Genomic DNA, 14,862 nt, shown 5'->3' on the forward strand with positions numbered 1-14,862 from the left:
TTGCGCTCTCAGCGCTGGCGGATCCCATGGGATGAAACAAGGCCTTGTTTTCAGGGAGAGCCCGCGGTGCCTCTCGCGCGCAGCTGAGCCCCGGGGAGCTTTTCAGTGTGGGGCTGGAGGCCAGCAGAGCAGGCAGGTGGTCTCAGCCCCAGAGGGGACGCAGGGCAGCTCCAGGAGCCCAGTGGCAGAGGTTCCCCCCGTGCCACCAACCCCAAACCTGCCCCCGATGGGGCGGAGGGACGCAGCAGTGAGCCCCGATGCCCGGGGGGGCTCCTGGCGGCGGGTGCCGGGGTGGAGCCGCGTGGGGCGCTGGCAGGGCTCGATAACAGCGGGTTATGTGATCTCGCCCCTCCCCACTGCCGGCTCGCAGAATAAAACGCTGATCTCATGCCCTGCGCGGCCGGAGCCCTTGGCTCAGCACCGGCTGCAGCCCAGGCAGGCTCCACAGCCCCGGCCGACGGCCAGGTAGGGCCTGGGGGGGGATGGGGGTGGGGGTGCCCCACTAAGGACACCACCTTGGGGGGGTCGCAGGGTCCCGCTGGGGGTCCCCGTGCCGAGCGGCACCATCGGGTTTCTCCTGCGGCTGTCAGCTCGGGTCGCTGCTGGAGTTGCTGCAGTGTCCCCCTGAGTGCCCCCTTCCCATCCTCAGAGCTGCGGGTTGGGGGGCAAATCCCCATCCCTTGGGGGTCCCTCGGGGGGCACAGGGCTCCGCGTCCTGAGGGTGCTTCTGTGGTTCCTCCCCGGGTGGCTGTGGGGTGCAGGAGGGGGGGTTATGGAGGGCTGTGGGGAGCAGCGCTGAGCTGTGACTCGCTTTCCCCAAAAGCACCACAGCAAGGCCCGAGTCCGACCCGCACCCAGGGGTGCCCCACAGCGCCCAGCCAACAGGACCCCCTTAGCCCCCCAGTAACCCCCACGGCTCTGCTGTGGCACACTGAGGGCTGGAGGTATCAGCGTTGTGTGCCCCCCCACCCCCCAGATCCCGCAGCCATGACTTCCTACCGGCAAGAGCTGGAGAAATACAGGGACATCGACGAGGACAAGATCCTACAGGAGCTGTCAGCCGAGGAGCTGGAGCAGCTGGACACAGAGCTGCTGGAGATGGACCCCGAGGTGCGGCCGGGGGTCGGCACAGCACGGGGGGGGGGGGGAGGTCGGGCAGGCAGGGCAGCGGTGGCACCCATGGGTGTCCCCTGGTGCTTCCCCAGAATGTGCTGCTGCCGGCGGGGCTGCGGCAGCGGGATCAGACACACAAGAGCCCCACGGGGCCGCTGGACCGCGAGGCGCTGCTGCAGCACCTGGAGAAGCAGGCGCTGGAGGCCAAGGAGCGTGAGGACCTGGTGCCATTCACTGGGGAGAAGAAAGGTGGGGGGACGTCGTGGGGGGACGTCGTGGGGGGACGTCGTGGGGGGACGTCGTGGGGGGACGTCGTGGGGGGACATGGCACCGCAGCACCAGGTATATTTAGCTTGGCAGCACAGAGCTCACCAGCAGCTCAGATGTCCCGGGCGAGTTGGGCCCCCGCCAGCCCTGGGCATGGCCACCCCCCGGCAATGTCACAGTGCTGGCAATGCCACCCCCAGTGCTGCCAGCCCTCAACATGTCCCCCCCCCCAGGGTGCTCCTCCCTGGCATGGCGGTCACCAAGGTCAGCGGGTTGGTGTCACCCCCTGCTGCGGGGCCATGGGGGGGTGCGACCCACATCTCCCTTTACAGGGAAACCCTTCGTACCCAAAAACCCCACACGGGAGATCCCCCGCGAGGAGCAGATCACGCTGGAGCCGGAGCTGGAGGAGGCGTTGGCCAACGCCACCGATGCCGAGATGTGTGACATCGCAGGTGGGTCCAGCGCGGGGCTGCCATGCCGCAGGGCTGCACTGCACAGAGCTGCTGTCGCCCCACACCGCTGCCCCACGCCCGTCTCCATCCTCCCCATCCCACGTCACACCTGCATCCCCCCGTATCCCCACCCCCCAATGCTGTGGCCGTTGGGTCCCCGCCAGCCCCTGGCTCCAACAGCAGCGCTGCCCTGCGCTCGGCTTTCAGCCTGGGCCCCCTGCCCACCCCATGGAGCTGCGGCTGCCCGGGGGCTGCAGGGGGGTCTGGGGTGCGCGGTGACCCCACGGGTGTCCGACAGCCATCCTGGGGATGTACACCCTGATGAGCAACAAGCAGTACTACGACGCCATCTGCAGCGGGACCATCACCAACACGGAGGGCATCAACAGTGAGTGCTGCGCACAGCCAACATGGGGGGAGGAGGGGATGTGGAGAACACGAGGGGTGGTGGGGCCGGTGGTGGGATTGGGGTGAGGGAACCCCACCGTCGTGCACACCGTGTGCTACAGAATCATTGGGGTTGGAAAGTGTCTCCACGATCACCAAGTCTGATCCAAACCCATCCACACCGTGCACAACTGAATTAAAGGATCATTGGGGTTGGAAAAGACCTCCCAAGTCACCTGGTCCGACCCCAACCCGACCCCACCATCCCACCAACCGTGTCCCTAAATTGGATCACAGAACCATTAAGGTTGGAAAAGACCTCTAAGGCCATCCAGGCCGACCCCAACCCATCCCCAGCGCTCAAAGAACGATGGGGTCACAAAATCAGAAGGGTTGGAAAAGATGACCCAGGTCACCGCCCCCACCAAACCCACAAACCACGTCCCCATGTCCCCCCCCTGTGCCCAGGCGTGGTGAAACCAGATAAGTACAAACCAGTGCCAGATGAGCCCCCAAACCCCACCAACGTGGAGGAGACCCTGCGGCAGATCCAGGCCAACGACAGCGCGCTGGAGGACGTCAACCTCAACAACATCAAGGTGAGGGGCGCAGCCTGGGCCGGCGCTGCCCCCGGCGTGCTGCTCTATGCTGCTCTATGCTGCTCCGTGCTGACCTCAGTTGCTCGTCCTGAGCCCAAGGGGTCTCTGGAGTGCCGCGTCCCCCTGACAATGCCTACATCCCCTTGGTGACACTTTGCACTACTACGGGGCCGTCCCCACCCCTCGGTGACAGCCACGTCCCCTCGCTGCAGGACATTCCCATCTCCACGCTGAAGGCCATCTGTGAGGCCATGAAAACCAACACCCACGTCAAGAAGCTCAGCCTGGTGGCGACGCGCAGCAACGACCCTGTGGCCACCGTGAGTCCCTCCCCACATCCCCCCCACCCCCAGAGAGGGAAGGCAGCCCTGGGGAGGTGAGGTGGCACCCCGGGGTGACACCTTGAGGTGACACGGGCATCCTGCAGGCCGTGGCCGAGATGCTGGCAGAGAACAAAACGCTGCAGAGCCTCAACATTGAGTCCAACTTCATCACCAGCGCTGGCATGATGAGCATCATCAAGGCCATGTACCAGAACAGCACCCTGAGCGAGCTCAAGGTGGACAACCAGGTGAGAACGGGCAGCCACAGGGACCAGGAGGGTTGGGGGGTCCCCAAATCCCACCTCGCCCCACGGCACCGCTGCCCCGCAGTGCCAGCGCCTGGGGGACACAGTGGAGATGGAGATGGCGACGATGCTGGAGCAGTGCCCCTCCGTCGTGCGCTTTGGGTACCACTTCACACAGCAAGGCCCCCGCGCCCGCGCCGCCATCGCCATCACCCGCAACAACGAGCTCCGTGAGTGCCCCCCCCAGGGGGAAAGGGGGGAAATCAGGGGGCTGGTGGGACCTGGGGACCTGACCTGCCCCCCCTGCCCCAGGTCGCAAGCAGAAGAAAACCTGAGTGCCCCCCGCCACGGCCCCGCTGCAGCCCGGAGCTCAGCTCGCCTGTGGGCTCTGCTCTGGGCTCCCTGGGGCCGAATCCGCTGTAAATAAAGAGGACGGAGACACAGGGCTGGAGCTGGCTTGTGGAGTGTAATGCCCTCTTTCACAGCTTGAGACCCAGTGGGCCCCAATTACCTCGAACCATTAACGAAGGGCTCGTTAAGAGGCCCAGCCAGACCTCTGGATCCCCTCAGGAAGCAGCGAGCTTCACGGTTGGGGTATTTATACCCAAGGGATTGGGTTACAGGGCCCAGAGCAATGCCAAGATTTTGGGGGGGGAGGGAAGCGAGGCACCCCCAGCAGGGAGGTGGGCACCCATGGGTCTCAGAGCCGGGCACCCAGGGCCCATAGCAGGTGGCACTGTGGGGAGGGTGGGGGTCTGCAGGGCTCTGGGAAGAGCCCCCCAGCCCAGTGCCGGGTCGCTGCTGGCACCCACTGCAGAGCTGGCGCCCATCCCAACAACTATTTATGGCCCCGAGCTGAGCAAGCGGGTAAATCCCAGCGCCCAGGTGTAACATCAGCCGGGGCAGCGCTGCCAGGGAGCCCCCACCCCCCACCCCACACAAGAGCTCTGGGGCCCACGGTGCATACAGGCCGGGGAGGGGTCTCTCCCCAGGCTGTGGGTGGAGGTTTGGGAGCTGGCAGGGTGTGGGGCTGCGCCCTGAGGTGGGAGCACCCATGGGACCCGCAGGCCGATGCGGGGAGAAGGGGTGACTTGGCCGGGCGCTCCGCCGACCGCAGGGACAGCTGCTGGGACACGAGGAGGGGGAGCCCAATGCTGCCGCCCCTAAAGGCCGTGACCCCCTGGGCAGCTGCGTGTGCACCGTGCTGAGCGTGACCTGGGCAGGGACAGCTGGGGACAGCCCAGAGCCCACACCGAGATCACAGCGCTGCGACAGGAACAGCCCCAAAAAGGGGCACTGTGAGCACAAAACAAGGGGACCCGCGATGCTGGATCCCTGCAGCACCAGGCTGTATTTCCACAGGACCCACACAGCCCTTCGTCTCCAGCTGCCCCATTTCCACAGCAGTGGGGCTGGGGGCAGCCCTGGAGGATGGGCACCTCAGGTGGGCAGCAGCGCGGGGGGCTCCTCCTCATCAGAGTCAAACTCGGCGTTCTCATCCTTCACCCACTTCCCAGAGGGGTCCTGGATCCATCCGGCGCTGCAGACGGACAGACAGACAGAGGGGGGCTGAGCAAAGGGCAGCGAAGGGGGGGGTCCCACACCCCCAGGCCCCGCTCACCTCCGCAGCTGTAGGTATCGCTGCAGCTCCTGGCGCCGCGTGGGGCTGACAGCCGAGGGCTGACTGGGGGGTGGCGATGGCTGAGCCCCCCTCAAACCGCCCTGCTGGGTGTCGGTGGAATCCACTGCTGCCTCTGCGGAGTGGAGAACAGAAAGAATCAGAGAATCACAGGGGCTGGAGAAGTCCAATCCCACTGCGCCACATCCCGCAGGGCAGCATCTCAACAGCCCTCGCAGCTCCTCTGCTCCAGGCAGGCCAACCCCATCCCACAGCACTGCGCTCAGACCCCCACAGCTCCCCTCCCTCCTCCACACACGCTCCAGCCCCCCCCCACGTCCTTCTGGCAGCGTGGGGCCCAACTCAGCTGTCAGCACTCACCTCCTCTCCCACCGCAGCGCCCGGGCAGCAGCACTGCAGCAGTGGCCTCCACTGCATCTCTGCGCTCCTTCACAGCTGTGGGGGCAGCGCTCGGCCCCATTCGGGTCCTTCCTGCTGTCACACCGCTTCCATCCGCCCTGCAGGGGACACCATCAGGGCTGGGGGGTCGTGGGATGGAGGCTCTCCCTGTGCCGCAGCAGCGGAGCCAAATCCTCACCCCGTCCTCCTGCAGCAGCTGCTGTACGGAGCTGCCTTCAGCAGCGCACTCTGTGCGATCCGCCTCGTCCTGAGCAGCAGAGGGGCCGGGGAGCCCTGCGGGGGGGGAGGGAGAGGGGGAAGGGGCAGAGCTCAGAGCCACCATCTGTGGGACGGGGAAGGGGAGGGGGCTCCGCACCCACCTCAGTGCCCAGCGCCGCCTCCCGGCACTGCCGCTCCCGCACCGCCGCCTCCTGCGTGCGGCTGCCGCCGTAGCAGCGCCGGAGGTCTGGAAGGGAGAAGAGGGGCGGTGTGGAGGAGCTCGGCGCGGCCCCCCCAGCGCTGCGCCCCTCACAGCCCCGCACTCACTTCCCACGTGCTTCCTGCCGGCCCGGTGCACCGCCAGCACCTCCAGCGTGTCGAAGACGGGGCGGTGCGGGCACACCGTGCAGGCGTATCTGCGCGGGATGAACCACAGAGCGGCTGGAGCCCCCCGGAGCGCATCTCCGAGCCCTCCGACGGCTCCGTGCCCCTCCTGCGCCGCGGGTCCCCCGCCCGGACCCCCCCGTTGGGTTCGCCGCCGTTCACCTCCCGCTCCTCAGCAGCAGCGCTTCGTCCTCCGGGATGTAATTGGCCAGGAGCTCCGCCACGCGTCTCCGCTGCGAGGGGACGACGAGGCGCCGTCAGGGCGGCCCCGCCTCACCGCCCCCAACCCCCGTCCGCCAAAGAGGACCGGAGAGGAGCCGCCGACTGGCCGAGGCTCACCTGCAGCACCGCCAGCTGCCCCGCGTCGTCCCCATCCCGCTTGAAGGACATGGCGGAACCCGGCGCCGCTCCGCCGTCTCTATGGGGAGCGCCCACCGTCCGCTTCCGGGTCCTCCGTCCCGTCGTGCCTCGCGCGCGCACGTTGACCAATGGGGAGAGAGGCGCCTCGTAGCCGCGGGGTACGACGGGAGTTGTAGTTCTCCGACGCGCTTCCGCCATGGAATCCGAAGGACGCGGGACTACGGCTCCCAGCGGCCTCCGCGCCGGGCCCGAGCGGGGTCGGGGAGCGGCGGGGCGCCCCGCTATGGCGGGGGGTCGGGAGCACCGCGTGGGGCCCGGGGACACCTTGCCGGGACTGGCGCTGCGCTACGGCGTGACGGTGAGCGCCGAGGGGGGGGGGAGGGGAAGGGGCAGCGGGCTGAGCCCCCAGCGGGCACCGCGCCGTCACTGCCGTCCCCATCGCGCCCCGGCCCTGGTCCTGTCCCGCCCCCATCCCACCCCGCACACACCGCTGTCCCTGTCCCCATCCTCATCCCTTTCCTACTGTCTCCATCCCCATCCTCTCCTCCCGTCTCTCTGCCATCCCGCCCCATCCCATCCCATCCCATCCCATCCCATCCCATCCCTGTTCCCATCCCAATGCTTTTCCCATTCCCGTCCGTATTCCACCCTTTACCCCACCCCCATTTCTATCCCGCAGATGGAGCAGATCAAACGCGCCAACCGCCTCTACACGTCGGACACCATTTTCCTGAAGCCCACCCTCCTCATCCCCCCCCCGGGGTGCCCCAGTGAGGCTCCCATGGGGTCGGCGCCGTCGGACCCCACAACCCCCACCCCCACCACCCCCGCCTCCACGCCGCACCCCGACCTCACAGCCAGCGACTTCCTGCGCCGCCTGGATGCCGACATCGGCCGCTCCAAAGCAGCGGTGGTGGAGCAGCGGCTGCGTGCGGGGTGAGCGCCCACCTCCCCCCACTGCCACCTCCCTATGGGCTTCGGTTATGGGGTCACTGCTCGCTGCCACCCCGCGTCCCCCAACCTACTCTGCTGTGGGGTTTGGTTATGGGGTTACTGCTCAGCACCACCCCGTGTCCCCTGCCCCACACCATCACCTTTCTGTGGTGTTTGGTTGTGGGATTACTGCTCACTGCCAGCCCCCGTGTCCACCGTCACCCCTCTCCTGTGCCCTCGTCCCACTGTCACCTTCCTGTGGGGTTTGGCTCTGGGGTCACCGCTCACTGCCACCACCTCTGTGTCCCCCACCTCACACCAACCCACACTGCTATGGGGTTTGGTTATGGGGTTACTGCTCAGCACCACCCCTGCATCACATCAACACCTTCCTATGGGGTTTGGGGTCACCGCTCACTGCCCCCCCCGTGTCCCTGCAGTGTCCCCGAGGCCGCCGTCCCGCTCCCCCCCCCCAGGGCCGTCCCTGCGGGGTCCCCAGCTCGGCGCTCAGCCCCTCACCAGGACACGGCGAGCGGCTGCACTGCGCGACACCGAGGATGAGATCTTCACACTGTGACCGTGGGGACATCACTGCGGCCGTGGGGACACCGTGACTGTGGGGATGGAATGTGGGGGGGCTTCCGCCGGGTCGTGCCCCACTTTGGGGTCGGCCAAACCCATGGACTGGAGCCTCCCCCTCGCACTGGGATGGGGTTCACCCGGTGATGCTTTCCCTCTGATCCTATTTATTTGTAAGGCTTTGCCTTTTGGGGTCTTTGCCTTTGGGGGTGTTGTGGGGGTGGGGGTCGGTCACCCGTGGGTTTCCCACCCTGCAATGTGTAAATAAAAGGGAGCACCGTGCGTCCGGGGACGCTGCCGTCACAGCCGCGGGGTCGCCATCCCGGCTGCGGGATGTGGGCGCCGGCCCTATTGGACCCTGCGGGCCGCCAGAGGTCGCCGTGTGCCTTCAATGCGGGGGGACCCCATAGGGACACGCGTGGGGGGGCGAAGAGGAGGGAAATGGGGTGGGGCTGGGGACACCGATGGGCCACTTTGGGGACACGGGAAGTAGGGGCAGCAATGGGGCAGCAATGGGGCCCTATGGCCGCGTCCCCGCGTGGGCGCTGCGGAGCCGCGAGAGGAGCCCACGTGCGCGCACACGCGGGATGGCGGGGCTCAGCTCATTACGGCGATTAGCGCTAATTATAGCGCCGCGGGAGGGGGGGAGGGAGTCGGAGGGGACGCGCAGCGCGGTGACACCGCGCCCCCTCCCCCCAAAAACAAACCCCACAACTCAAATTCCCCGGAAATCTCCGCGTCCCCTCCGCGCGTGGGGCGCCCACGGGTGTCCGCAACCCCTCCCCTCCCTCCACCCCCCCCGGCCCACGCCGTCCCGTCCGAATCCGGCCCCGTTCCGGGGCGGAGCCGCTGCGGGAGCGCTCGGGGCGCGGCGCTCAGCGGTACGGGGCGGCGGGACAGCGGGTCCTATGGGGTCCTTGGGGTAACGGGGTCCTTTGGGGTCTTGTGGGGTTACGGGGTTATGAGGTGCTGTGGGGTGACAGAGTCCTATGGGTCCTGTGGGGTTATGGAGTTATGGGGCTCTATGGGGTCCTGGGAGGCTGTGTGCTGGTGGGTCCTATGGGAGTCCCGTGGGGCTGTGGAGTTAAGGGTTCTGTGAGGTCCTCTGGGGTTATGGGATCCCATGGGGTCCTGCGGGGCTTTGGGGGCTGTGGGTCCTCTGGGGTTCTATGAGGTTGTGGAGTCCTATGGGGTCCCGTGGGGCTGTAGGGGCGGCGGGTCCTACAGGGTCCTGTGTGTCCTATAGGGTTCCGTGGGGCTGTGGACTTAAGGGTCCCGTGGGGCTCTGTAGGGCGGTGGGTTTCGGGGGGGTCTGACACTGTCCCCGCACAGCGCGTTGCGGTGCCTCTCTGGGGCCGCCCCGGCGATGCCGCCCCGCGCTGCCGCCCCCCCCCCCTTCCCCCTCCTCGTCCTCGTGGGTCCCGCAGCGCTGGCGCTCAGCTTCCCGCGGGACCTCGAACCGCGCAGCGCCGTGGGGCTGTCAGGTGAGCGGGGACTCGATGGGGCCGCAAGGGGGCCGCAATGGGGCCACAATGGGGACGTGGGGTCACCCGCCTCCCCCCTCCCCTCCCCCCGCAGCCACCGCCGCCTATCCGCGCTTCGGGGGTCTCCGCGGGGACAACGGCAGCGCGGAGCTCGGGATCGGCTTCCAGCGGATGCTGCGCCTCAACGGGACGCTGCTGGTGGCCGCGCGGTGAGCGTGCAAGGCGTGCAAGGCGCGTGACCACGTGTGTGAGCAGCCGGCTGTGTGCTCGTGCAAGGCGTGTTTGCTCCCGTGCGTTTCTTTGCACGCGCCATCACACCCTGCTCACCGCTGCCGGCTCGCTGTGTCGCTTGCACACGCCGTGCGAAGCTGTGTCTGGTTGCACACTCGTGTGCTCCCGTGCATCGTGCCCCTGCTGCACAGCGGTGCACGGCCACACGTCCCCCACTGTGCCCCACAGGGACCACCTCTACGCCTTCGCTCTGAGGGGGGACCGGCGGGTGCTGTACCCACAACGGGTAATGGGGCGGGGGGGCGGCGGGGGGCAATGGGGGGAGGGGGGGGTGATGGGCAGTGAGGGGAATGGAGCAGGGGGGAGCAATGGCGGAGGGGGGTGGAGGTTGGGGGGACTGAGGCAGTGGGGGGGTCGGAAGGGGGCCGGGGGGGGCAGAGGGGTCTGGTGCCACCCATTCTGTTCCCCCCCCAGAGCGTCACCTGGGAACCTCGGGACAGAGCCGGCTGTGCTGTGCGGGGAGAGGTGCAGGTGGGGGGCAGTGTGTGGGGTGGGGGGGGGTGGGGGATGTGAGGGGGTGGGGGGAGTGATGGGTGTGTGGAGTATGAGTGGAGTGTGAGTATGGGGGGCGTGGGGCAGTGAGGTGTATGGGGCAGGGGGTTGTGGGGTGATGGTGGGGTGGTGGTGATGGGGAGGTGATGGTGGGGAGGTGATGGTGGGGAGGTGATGGTGCGGTGATGGGATGGTGATGATGGGGAGGTGATGGGGCCGCCCCACAGGACGGCTGCCACAACCACATCCGTGTGCTGCTGCCCCGTGATGCCCGGACCCTCTTTGTCTGTGGGACCAACGCCTTCAGCCCCGTGTGCCGCACCTACCAGGTGGGGGGGGACCCGTGGGGCTGAATGGGGCCCCACTGCACCCTATGGACCCCATTGGGGCCATATGGGATGGAGCCCCATCGGGGCACTATGGAACCTCCACTGGACACTGTGAGACCCCATGGGGCGCTATGGGGTCCCGCAGGCGCTGACCCTACAGCAGGAGGGCGAGGAGCTGCCTGGACAGGCTCGCTGCCCCTTCGACGCACGGCAGAGCATCGCAGCCACTTTTGCCGGTGGGTGACACTGAGGGGACAGAGGGGCATTGGGGATGTGGAGATACGGGGCTGTGGGGATGTGGGGCAGGTGTTGGACTGCCCGACTCACCATCCGCGTGTGCTGACCCCACAGACGACCGTCTGTACTCTGCTACCGTGGCAGACTTCCAGGCGAGCGATGCCGTCATCTATCGCAGCATGCGCGGCCCAGCGCTGCGCAGCATCAAGTACAGCTCCCGCTGGTTGAGGGGTGCGTGGGGACATCGGGCTGTGGGCACTGCGGGTGCTGGGGTGCAGTGGTGCTGATGGCCGCGCTGTCCCCAGAGCCGCACTTCGTCCACGCGATGCCCCACGGAGCACACGTCTATTTCTTCTTCCGGGAGATGGCGGCGGAGCTGGGGCAGCCGGGGAAGGTGGGGCATCCATAACTGTGGCTCCACGGGAGCAACCCCGACCCCAATCCAGACACTGAAGCTGACCCCATAGCTCTGGCCCTGACCCTAATCCTGACCCCGACCCTGACCCCGGCCCCTTGCCGTGCCGCTGTTCCCACCCCCACCGCCTGGGGCGCTGTTCCCATGGCAGCGAGTGCAGCTCCCACCCCCGCCGCTGGGGGCGCTGCTCCCGCCGCAGGTGCCGGTGTCCCGCGTGGGCCGCGTGTGCCGCAATGACGCCGGCGGCTCCCCGCGGGTCCTGGAGCGGCGCTGGACGTCGTTCCTGAAGAAGCGGCTGCAGTGCGCCGTGCCCGGGGACGTCCCCTTCCACTTCGATGTCCTCGAGGCCGTCACCGCGCCCCACACTCTGCACGGACGGCCCGCGGTGCTGGCGGTGTTTGGGACGCAGCGCAACAGGTATGGGGACAGCAGGGATGTGAGGACGTGGATGTGGGGACATGGGACATTGGGACACAGGAACGTGACTGTGGGGACACGGGGATATGGGACACTGGGGACATGTGGGTTGGGGAGATGGGGATATGGGACACTGGGGACTTGGTGACACAGGGGATATTGGGGACTTGGGCATATGGGGACATGGGGACACAGGCACGTGACTTTGGGAATATGGAACGTGGGGACACCGGGGACGTGAGCACAGGCAGATGGGGAAACAGGGAGCCGGGTGCCCAAGGGCACAGAGGCGACGTGAGCGTGGGCTGAGGGCAGACGTGGTGACAGAGCCCCGTGTCACCCCGCAGCATCCCGGGTTCGGCCGTCTGCGCCTTCTACCTGGCGGATGTGGAGCGCGCCTTTGAGGGACCCTTCGCCGACCCCCGCGGAGCCGCGGCCCCGTGGCCCCCAGTGCCCGAGGAGCGCGTGCCCCGGCCCAGGTGCCCCGTGTCCCTTCGCCGTGTCCCACTGCCCTGCAGCCGTGTTCCCCGTCCCCACCTCCCCGTAGCCACGTCCCCGCGTCCCCACCTCCCCATACCCATGCGCCCCGTCCCCACGTCGGGGGACGTAGTAGCCGCGACTCCTGTAGCCGCGTCCCCACGCTCACGTCCCCTCGTGTGCCCGATGTCCCCAGACCCGGCTGCTGTGCAGGGATGGGGTCGGCTGCTGCCGTCGTCACCTCTGGGGACATTCCGGATGAGACGCTGTCCTTCGCCAAAGAGCACCCGCTGCTGCACGGGGCGGTGGCACCCGCCGGGGGACGGCCGCTCTTCACCCAAACCGGCACCAGGTGACGGGGCGGCGAGGTGGGGGACACGTGGGGCGGCCCTGGGGACACAAAAAAGGGACGCCGAGCGTCTCGGTGCACGCAGGCTGACGCAGCTGGCGGTGGACGTGGGCGCGGGGCCGCGGGGGAACCAGACGGTGCTGTTTGTGGGGTCGGAGGACGGGCGGGTGCTGAAGGTGCTGACGGCTGCACGACGCCCCGGGGACAACGGGCAGCACGGCGACACTGCGGGACACGGGGATGAAAACGGGGACGAAAACGGGGATGGTGGCACTGAGGCGGTGCTGCTGGAGGAGATCAGGCTGTACGAGGCCGGGAGGTGGGTGCCATGGGGTCATGGGGGGCGCTGATGGGGGCTTTGTGGGTGCCATGGGGTCAGGTGGGTGTGGTGGCGTTGGGTGGGCGCTCCGGGGCCATGTAGGTGCCACGTGGGACTGCTGGGGGTAATGGGGCCACGTGGGTGCTGTGGGGCCCTGCGGGGCCGTGGGGCGCCTCTGGGCACTGCAGGGCTTGTGGGGTCTGCAGGTGCCGGGGGCCACGCGGCGCCAGCCGGGTGCTGGGGTTGGAGCTGCACCCCGAAGGCCGAGAGCTGATCGTCGCCTTCTCAGGGTGCATCGTGCGACTGCCCCTGAGCCGCTGCGCCCGGCACGGGCAGTGCCGCCGGTATGGGGACACGGGGGGCACGGGGGACCCCCGGCGGCCCCACGCTGAGTGCTGACCCCACACAGGAGCTGCCTGGCGGCGCGGGACCCCTACTGCGTCTGGCTGCCCCCCGGGGGCTGCGTCCCCTTCTCTAAGGACCTCCCGTGAGTGTGTCCCCTCCTCCCCAGTGCGGTGTGGGGCTGCAATGGGGCAGAGGTGACCCCAGTTCTTGGGCGTCCCATCCCCGGGGGGTGGGGGACCAATGTGTCCCCATTGTGTCCCCACTGTGTTCCCAGGGACGGCTTTGAGCAGGACGTGGAGGGGTCCAGCGGGCTGACGGGGACCTGCCCAGGTGAGGGGACAGCAGGGACATCTGGGGATGTGGGGTCTGGGGGGAATGCAGATCATCAAGGGGGCATCAAGGGGGGCAGCTGGGGACAGTGGGGGGGCGGGGGCACAGAGGAATATTTGGGGACACTGGGAGATGTGGGGAATATTGGGGGCGTCGGGAGACATCCGGGGCCCTTGGGCACCGCGGGTGACACCAGGGGGACCTTTGGGATACACTGGGGGGGGACATGGGTGGTCCCAGACTCGACCCCGCTCTGCTCTCCCAGGTGCAGCATCTGCAGGGGACAGGGATGGGGACAATGGGGACGTGGCCCACGGTGAGTGACACCCACGCTTCCCCCAGCTGGGACAGTCCTGGGGGGGACCCTGAGTCTGGGAGGGGACACACGGACCAGGAGGGGGCTGTGGGGTGGGGAAGGGGCACAGGGAGGGAATGGGACCCAAAGGATGGGGAGAGGACCCCGAGGACCACGGGCTGGGGATGAGACAGGGGGGATGTGGGGACAATGGAGGGGCCTTGGGGACAGGAGGGACGCAGGGACAGGGGGACCCAGGAGGGGGAGAAGGACCTGAAGGACCACGGAGGGGGACGGGACGGGGGAGGAGTGGCAGGAGGGACGCGGTGCCACCTTTGGTGCTGCCTGCAGGGGTCCGCGGAGCGGTGCGGGAGGCGGCGGTGCCGGTGCCGGTGCTGGTGGGCTGCGTGCTCGGCGCCTTCGTGCTGGGAGCGCTGGTGGCGGGACTGGGAGCCGCCTGCACCCGCCGACCGGCAGCACCCAAAGGCGCCCCCGAGCCCCCCAGCCCGCACCCCTCGCCCGCCCCGCGCCTCTACCCCCCGCTGCCCCCCCACGACGGGGCCCCGGACCCCCACCCCGAGCCGCCCAGCCCGGAGCCCCCCACCAGGACGCCCCACGGGCTCAGCGCCCCGCAGCCCCCCGGCCCGGGACCCCCGCTCAGAGCCATCCCAGAGGGCTCGGGAGCCGCAGGGCGGTCGCTGCCGCCCCCCGGCCCCGTGGCCAACCGGGTGCAGCCGGGTTCCGCTTCGTTGGCCCCGTGGGACGGAGCCCCGCGGCGCCTCGACGTGCCCCCCGACAGCCCCCCGCCGCCCCGCCGGCCGCTGGCACAGAGACACTCCCTGGGGGGGGCAGCGAGAGCAGCCGGCGCGGGGCGCGGCCTCATCCGCATGCACTCCCTGGGGGCTCCGGGGGGGCCCCCACCGTGGGCTCCCCCCGCCGTTCCCCTGCAGCGCTCGCTCTCCGTGAAGCCTCCCCTGCCGCCCAAACCCCCCCCGGTGCCCTGAGCCCCTGCGGGTCCCCCGCGCCGCAGGGACACGGGGGGCTCCGTATCCGCTCTCCCACCGCCCCCAGGTGACGAGTGTCCCTACGGCCCCCCGCTGCTGGGGTCCCTCGTGCCCCCACATCCCCGTTTTTCATGTTTTCCCCCTAATTTATTCAGCGCTGTGGGACCCCCCGGGGGGCGGGGCTGCGCCCCAGGGCT

At 68.7% G+C, this 14,862-nt stretch overlaps 4 protein-coding genes across 5 annotated transcripts; 3 read left to right on the forward strand and 1 right to left on the reverse strand.

The window, feature by feature from the left end:
- The first annotated feature begins 77 nt into the window (after positions 1-77).
- Positions 78-3,840, forward strand: TMOD4 (tropomodulin 4). The gene is made up of 10 exons (XM_048929293.1): positions 78-465; positions 977-1,110; positions 1,206-1,362; positions 1,713-1,835; positions 2,134-2,223; positions 2,691-2,821; positions 3,034-3,141; positions 3,249-3,392; positions 3,475-3,619; positions 3,702-3,840. The coding sequence occupies exons 2-10, from the start codon at positions 988-990 to the stop codon at positions 3,722-3,724; spliced, it is 1,044 nt and encodes a 347-aa protein (XP_048785250.1). The 5' UTR covers positions 78-465; positions 977-987; the 3' UTR covers positions 3,725-3,840.
- SCNM1 (sodium channel modifier 1) lies at positions 3,837-6,628 on the reverse strand. The gene is made up of 8 exons (XM_048929295.1): positions 6,349-6,628; positions 6,172-6,242; positions 5,953-6,041; positions 5,787-5,872; positions 5,606-5,700; positions 5,389-5,525; positions 5,011-5,143; positions 3,837-4,929 (listed from the first exon to the last, which is right to left on the reverse strand). The coding sequence occupies exons 1-8, from the start codon at positions 6,565-6,567 to the stop codon at positions 4,830-4,832; spliced, it is 930 nt and encodes a 309-aa protein (XP_048785252.1). The 5' UTR covers positions 6,568-6,628; the 3' UTR covers positions 3,837-4,829.
- LYSMD1 (LysM domain containing 1) lies at positions 6,624-8,163 on the forward strand. Its single transcript, XM_048929296.1, is given in 4 exon segments — positions 6,624-6,727; positions 7,049-7,305; positions 7,743-7,767; positions 7,769-8,163. Coding segments are annotated over 4 exon segments (468 nt in total). The 5' UTR covers positions 6,624-6,652; the 3' UTR covers positions 7,880-8,163.
- A 623-nt stretch (positions 8,164-8,786) lies between these two features.
- SEMA6C (semaphorin 6C) lies at positions 8,787-14,784 on the forward strand. Of its 2 annotated transcripts, XM_048929390.1 has the most exons (18): positions 8,788-8,803; positions 9,214-9,365; positions 9,460-9,574; positions 9,825-9,882; positions 10,071-10,127; positions 10,376-10,477; positions 10,623-10,713; positions 10,829-10,945; positions 11,020-11,108; positions 11,329-11,546; positions 11,894-12,025; positions 12,220-12,375; positions 12,458-12,691; positions 12,898-13,035; positions 13,101-13,178; positions 13,311-13,366; positions 13,632-13,682; positions 14,013-14,784. In XM_048929390.1, the coding sequence occupies exons 1-18, from the start codon at positions 8,790-8,792 to the stop codon at positions 14,663-14,665; spliced, it is 2,511 nt and encodes an 836-aa protein (XP_048785347.1). In that variant the 5' UTR covers positions 8,788-8,789; the 3' UTR covers positions 14,666-14,784. The 2 variants fall into 2 exon arrangements, with proteins under 2 accessions (XP_048785348.1, XP_048785347.1); XM_048929391.1 differs by lacking the exon at positions 12,898-13,035 and having other exon boundaries at positions 8,787-8,803.
- Positions 14,785-14,862: the final 78 nt, after the last annotated feature.

This window comes from Lagopus muta, chromosome 29 (genome assembly GCF_023343835.1).
Source record: "Lagopus muta isolate bLagMut1 chromosome 29, bLagMut1 primary, whole genome shotgun sequence".
Lineage (NCBI taxonomy): Eukaryota > Metazoa > Chordata > Aves > Galliformes > Phasianidae > Lagopus > Lagopus muta.

What these genes read in the sequence shown, in the direction of transcription:
- TMOD4 (XM_048929293.1), top strand. Translation starts at nt 988, where the DNA reads ATGACTTCCTACCGGCAAGAGCTGGAGAAATACAGGGACATCGACGAG. An exon ending in ATTCACTGGGGAGAAGAAAG is followed by an intron (nt 1,363 to 1,712) that starts GTGGGGGGACGT and finishes CTCCCTTTACAG; the next exon opens with GGAAACCCTTCGTACCCAAA. An exon ending in CACCCGCAACAACGAGCTCC is followed by an intron (nt 3,620 to 3,701) that starts GTGAGTGCCCCC and finishes CCCCTGCCCCAG; the next exon opens with GTCGCAAGCAGAAGAAAACC.
- SEMA6C (XM_048929390.1), top strand. An exon ending in CTGTGCGGGGAGAGGTGCAG is followed by an intron (nt 10,128 to 10,375) that starts GTGGGGGGCAGT and finishes GCCGCCCCACAG; the next exon opens with GACGGCTGCCACAACCACAT. An exon ending in AGCTGGGGCAGCCGGGGAAG is followed by an intron (nt 11,109 to 11,328) that starts GTGGGGCATCCA and finishes CTCCCGCCGCAG; the next exon opens with GTGCCGGTGTCCCGCGTGGG.
- SCNM1 (XM_048929295.1), bottom strand. Translation starts at nt 6,567, where the DNA reads ATGGCGGAAGCGCGTCGGAGAACTACAACTCCCGTCGTACCCCGCGGC. An exon ending in AGGCGGCGCTGGGCACTGAG is followed by an intron (nt 5,701 to 5,786) that starts GTGGGTGCGGAG and finishes CCCCCCCCGCAG; the next exon opens with GGCTCCCCGGCCCCTCTGCT. An exon ending in AGCTGCTGCAGGAGGACGGG is followed by an intron (nt 5,526 to 5,605) that starts GTGAGGATTTGG and finishes TGTCCCCTGCAG; the next exon opens with GGCGGATGGAAGCGGTGTGA.